A 5,747-nucleotide genomic window follows, 5' to 3' on the forward strand; every position below is an offset into this window, starting at 1 on the left:
GGATAAAAGAGGGTACAGATGATTGCTATCAGTGATGCGGGAATTACAACCCCCATTGTACAGATGAAGAAACCAAGGCACGAAGTGACTTCCTACACGTTTCCAAGCAGTCTGAGTGCACCCAAAGCCCCAGTACCCGCTCTGGCTAACCCAGCGCCGCTACCAATGCAATTCGCATCCGGTACCCCAACTCCGCCCCATCCACTCCACACTTCCTGATTCCTACTCCGCCCGCTCGCGGGTACTTCCGGTATCCAGCGCAGCAAGCCGCAGCCGGGAGCTGTGGAGCGGTAAGTCTGCGCTGCGAGAGCCTGCAGGAGCAATCCTTGGGCAACGCCACAACAGGTCCAGGCGGCAGCGGGCCCTTATTTCAAGTGTCACCACCGACGATTACGCTACAGCCGTTTCCCTCGCAGAGGCCTGAGGCCCGGGCCGAGAATGACGTCACTTCCCGGGCCTCAGCGAGCGGGCGAGAGCCGGAGGTGGCTCTAGCTCCATCTGTTGGTGGGGAGGAGTCAAGGCGGATCTTCTTGGAATCTCCAGGTTTTGTGCTGTAGTGCCTCAGAGTTTGAGAGAAGTATCCTGACTAGCGTTGCTAGGTTTAGCAAAAAAAGTACAGGACGTCGGGTTAAATTGGAATCTCAGATAAATAACAAATAATATTTCAGTATAGGTATGTCCCAAATATACTATGGAAAATACCTATTTAAAGCAATTCCTAATCGCTGTTGTACGCCTAAAACTAATAAAACACAGTTAAATGTTTGTTAAGAAAAATTTCCTTGTGTATGTGAAATTCAAGTTTAACTGGACATCCTGTATTTTCTCTGGCAATCTTAACTTTGAGCGTCCTTCTGCCCTGGGCTCTGGTATCTAGCAGCAAGGCTAGGATCCTCTAGGCCTGTGTCCATCTGGGAAATAAGTACAGCGTTCACCCAGGCTGTCGAAATCAACTATTGCTAGATGCTGAGATACTTTTAGCTCCAAGCCTAATGGAGGCCAGCCCCAGCAGTCCCCTGGCGAAAGCTGGGCCTATTTACAGAGTTCCTGTGGTGGTGGGCTCAGTGTTCCCTTTCACAACTGGGGTTGAATAGGGTTGGTCTCATGGGATAGCTGAAAAACAGCAGGCTAAGTGGCCAAGGGCTAGAAGTTGCCAAGTTTTTTGAGTGTGGGATAATTTAGTGTTTAGGGTCCAGGTGTTCTGTGTTAACAGTGGACAACTTCAGAGAGCCCAGTGATGTCAAGGGAAAGCATTTAATCTCATCCCACTTCTCATTTTGCAGATGAGGCCCCGTGAGAGAAATAGAGCCTTCACAGACACTCTGAAAAACCTGTAGTAGAGCTGGAGCCTGATTCCCAGCCCCCTGCCCCTGCTCTGGCCACACTGGCTGCTGCAGTAAACTGGCAGCATTGTGGCAGGCATTTATTAAAATAGATGCCTTTTTAGAGATCAGTATTTGGGGGGCGGGGGGTTGTCCCTAAACGCTTTTACAGGCTAATGGCCTTCACTTCAAGGCTTTTTTAGCCTTTACCTTGCCCAGTGGAGAAAATGATTATTTGGGCCCTCCTGTGGGAGCCTGGCTTTTGCCTGATCTAGCCACTTGGCTTTCACCCTGTGGGCGGCACAAGACTTGTTATGTGGGAGCCAAAAGGCATGCTATTGGCAAGGGTGGGTCTGGCCCACCATGTAGGTGGAAGGGTGTCTATTTCCATCCTACAGATTGAGTCCCCTGATACATGGCCTCATGTGGCATCTAGGGACTTCTCTGAGGTTCCACCATGAGCCGGACTTTGCTGCCACTTCTGATTTAAAATTTAACCTCTTGTTGGAGTAGCCCTGAGTGCTGGGATTCTTCAAGTTGTGTGCCTTGAGGAGGATGTGTTCTGGGCTTGTCAGTGCCCTGCCAAGCCTGCAGTCTCCCAACACAGACCCATAAGCTAATAAAATCAAGCTGGAGGTCAACAGGCTTGGGTCAGTTGCTAGGACAGCCAGCAGCCTCCTGACAATAGAAGAGGCAAGGAGGTAGTGCCAGAAAGGGGTGTTGCCCCTGGGTGAGGGCTGAGTGTGCAGGGGTGGTGAAGGGGCGGGACTGGAACCCACTGATAGGAATTGCTCACTCTGTGAATGATTAACTCTCAGCTGAAGTGGGTGACTTTGGAGGAGGGCTCAGCTACTAGGACCTTTGGACTCCAGGCACAGTATCAAGAGGGCCAGCGTGTAGCCTACAGTAGAGACGGACATATCTGAGTGACAAGCCTGGGCTTCAAGGACTGGAGTGAGATCTAGCAGCTGTGGGCCTCAGGAAGTCTCCTGGGACTGGCAGATGGTCCATTTTTGCAGCAGCTGTGGGGTCCATTGGCCCTAAGGCCTCAGGTGCTTGTGTCTCTAGCCTTGCAACTGCCTCACTAGTGCTTTCTTTCCCCTAGGTGGCTATGGATGCCAGGTGGAGCTGAAAGCAGTGGGGCATGGCTGCAGCCCTGCAGGTCTTGCCCTGCTTGACCCGAGCCCCATTACGCCCACTCCTCTGGGGGCACCCAGGGGCACGGCTCGCCAGTAGCATGGCCTTGGCAGAGCATGCTCAGAAGCTTTTTGAGAGCACTATTGCTGCTGTTCTGCCAGGCCCCATGATGCACCGGGCACTGTCCTTGGACCCTGGCAGTGGACAGCTGAAGATTCGGGATCGGAGCTTTCAGCTGCGGCAAAACCTCTACCTGGTGGGCTTCGGCAAGGCTGTGCTGGGCATGGCAGCTGCAGCTGAGGAGCTACTGGGGAAGCATCTGGTACAGGGAGTGATCAGCGTTCCCAAGGGGATCCGTGCTGCCATGGAGTATGCTGGCAAGCAGTAAGGAGTTTGGGGGGCTGCTCCCCACTGTCCATGTGGAGGGGAACTTGAGCCCGGACTCAGACTGGATCGGGCCTCCCTTCCTCACCAGCTTCCCTTTTCTCCTAGGTCTGGCCTGGTGCCAGGATGGATGTCAGCAGGCATCCTTGTTCATGCCCATCATCTGTACAGTTGGGAAATTAGATGGGAGAAGAGCCCATGCCATCCTTACTCTCTGTTCTCTCTACCCTCAGGGAGATGCTACTGAAGTCACACAGCCGTGTCCACGTCTTTGAGGGTGCAGAGGACAACCTGCCAGACCATGATGCACTGAAGGCTGCGTTAGCTATTCGGCAGCTGGCTGAAGGTCTGACAGCTGATGACCTGCTGCTCGTGCTCATCTCAGGTGTGGGTGCCAGGTTGGCTCAGGACAGTTGGGTGGCGGAATATCAGGTCTGTGAAAAACCACTGGTCTAAGCCCCCAGAGTCACAGGGCAGTTGAGGCAATGAGGAGCCTGGATGGCTGACTCCTAAATGGCCCTGTGCCAGTTATCTGGCCTCCCCTGAGCTGTGAGGCCCTCCCTTCAACTAACTTGTTGGCAGACCCATGAGAGGGCAAACAGCACCAGACTCAGAGTCTTGCAAGGAAAATGTCACTGCTGTTGTCAATGTCTGGTATCACCTGGGCCCAGAACCCAAGTCTCCAGCCCCTGGTGCCCTCTCTTTGGTCCACTGTCCACCCTTCCATCTGCCTCCTATTTCAAGCTCTTAAGGAATAGTTTTGCCAGTACCTGCTGGGACCTGGGCTACCCGAAGATCTCTGGTGCCCAGGGTGTGGCAACTATTCACACATGCAATGCATGTCCATATAGGGGCACCCTAACCCCACCTTTCCAGCCCCCAACTCCTTCCCTAATGTGTGCAGTGCCCCCTTGTGTGCCTGAGTGGGGAAGGTTCTCGGTTGCCTCCTCTGCCTGAAGTCATCACTGTCTCTGCAGGTGGGGGCTCAGCCCTTCTGCCCGCCCCCATCCCACCCATCACACTGGAGGAGAAACAGACACTCACCAAGCTGCTGGCAGCCCGAGGAGCCACCATTCAGGAACTGAACACCATCCGGAAAGCCCTGTCCCAGCTCAAGGGTGGGGGGCTGGCCCAGGCTGCCTACCCTGCCCAGGTGTGTGAGTCACCTCTTACCCAGACCCACATGTGCTGGGCAGATGGAGCCCTAAAACAGCATGCAGATTGTCGGGAGCCCGGTATGGGAAGTCACAGGGCTATCAGAGAGGGTAAGGGGGAGTCCACGTGTCCACTTAAGAAGGGTTACAGATAGGCAAGGAAATGTACCAGATGGTGTAGGGTGTGTGGACACACAGAATTAGGGTGCAGTTTGTCCTCGTAGCTCTGGGATGAGGATCAGGAAGGACTGAGCCTTGCGTCTTTGACCCTTTCCCAGGTGATAAGCCTGATTCTATCAGATGTGGTGGGAGACCCTGTGGATGTGATTGCCAGCGGCCCCACTGTGGCCAGCGTTCACAACGTACAAGATTGCCTGCACATCCTTAATCGCTATGGCCTCCGTGCTGCCCTGCCACGTTCTGTGAAAACTGTGCTGGCTCAGGCTGACTCTGACCCTCGTGGGCCACACACCTGTGGTCATGTCCTCAATGTGATCATTGGCTCCAATGCACTTGCACTGGCTGAGGCCCAGCGGCAGGCTGAGACACTGGGATACCAGGCCGTGGTGCTGAGTGCAGCCATGCAGGGGAACGTGAAAAGTGTGGCCCAGTTCTACGGGCTGCTGGCCCAAGTAGCTGGAGCCCACCTCACTCTGCCCAGCACTGGAGCCCCCGTGGAGGAGGGTAAACAACTCCATGAGCTGGCAGCTGAGCTTCAGCTCCCAGACCTGCAGCTAAAGGAGGCCCTGGAGGTCGTGGCAGGGGCTAAGGGTCCCGTCTGTATGCTGGCTGGTGGCGAGCCCACAGTGCAATTGCAGGGCTCTGGCAAGGGTGGCCGGAACCAGGAACTGGCCCTTCGTGTCGCAGCAGAGCTGGGACGACAGCCACTGGGGCCAGTTGATGTGCTGTTTTTGAGTGGTGGCACCGATGGGAAGGATGGGCCCACAGAGGCAGCCGGGGCCTGGATTATGCCTGAGCTTGTCCACCAGGCCACTGCTGAGGGCCTGGATGTGGCCACCTTTCTAGCCCACAATGACTCACATACCTTCTTCCACCGCTTCCAAGGTGGGGCCCATCTGCTGTACACAGGGCTGACAGGAACCAATGTCATGGATGTCCACTGCCTGTTCCTGAAGCCACGGTGATGACATAGGTCATGTTTTGAGAGTCCAGAGGAAGCCTACAGGGTAGGGTCCTGGGGCAGACCAGGGTGGGTCCCCAGGGTCTCACCAGGCCTTAAGGCCTCTCCTTGGCCCTGGCTGCATGGTTGGCTCTTATACCTCCCACCCCAGGGCCTCTGCTTCATGTCTATTCCTCAGATCAGACTGGCAAGATGGTGGATCTCTTCCCCTGGGCAGCACCACTGCTGAGCTCCTGAGACTGCTTTTTTCTGTGGGGTGAAGCAAGAAGGACTGGAAATAAAAAGAGGTCTGCAGGGTCTCAATGCATCCTCCTTCAGAGCAAGGCCCTGCGGGGAGCTGCTGGGGAGGGGAGGGTGGGGCTGCACCACAGCAGCTGGACCCAGTAGGAGTTCCCCACACCCTCTCTCCACAACACACTTGGCACTTGTTTCATTTCAGCAGGAGCCTGGGAGGTTTGAGCCTGGCTCCCAACACACTCGGTGAAGGTGAACAGAGAGCCCAGGGAGGACAGGCATAAGAACTGCTCTCTGTGAGGTCTGGGAGGGACTGGCCACCCATCCAACAATGACTCCCCAGTGGCATCCCTGCCCTGGTCTCCAACCTCTGCC

The 5,747-nt window shown here is 55.3% G+C and overlaps 1 protein-coding gene across 2 annotated transcripts; it reads left to right on the forward strand.

Moving 5' to 3' along the window:
• The first annotated feature begins 206 nt into the window (after positions 1–206).
• Positions 207–5,422, forward strand: GLYCTK (glycerate kinase). Of its 2 annotated transcripts, XM_037055718.1 has the most exons (5): positions 207–290; positions 2,428–2,843; positions 3,077–3,228; positions 3,821–3,996; positions 4,276–5,422. In XM_037055718.1, exons 2-5 carry the CDS (start codon positions 2,467–2,469, stop codon positions 5,140–5,142), a joined length of 1,572 nt encoding a protein of 523 aa, XP_036911613.1. In that variant the 5' UTR covers positions 207–290; positions 2,428–2,466; the 3' UTR covers positions 5,143–5,422. The 2 variants fall into 2 exon arrangements, with proteins under 2 accessions (XP_036911613.1, XP_036911612.1); XM_037055717.1 differs by lacking the exon at positions 207–290 and having other exon boundaries at positions 2,180–2,843.
• Positions 5,423–5,747: the final 325 nt, after the last annotated feature.

The sequence above is a fragment of the Sturnira hondurensis genome, unplaced genomic scaffold (genome assembly GCF_014824575.4).
Source record: "Sturnira hondurensis isolate 20B ecotype Veracruz unplaced genomic scaffold, ASM1482457v3 Scaffold0008723, whole genome shotgun sequence".
In the NCBI taxonomy this organism is placed as follows: domain Eukaryota; kingdom Metazoa; phylum Chordata; class Mammalia; order Chiroptera; family Phyllostomidae; genus Sturnira; species Sturnira hondurensis.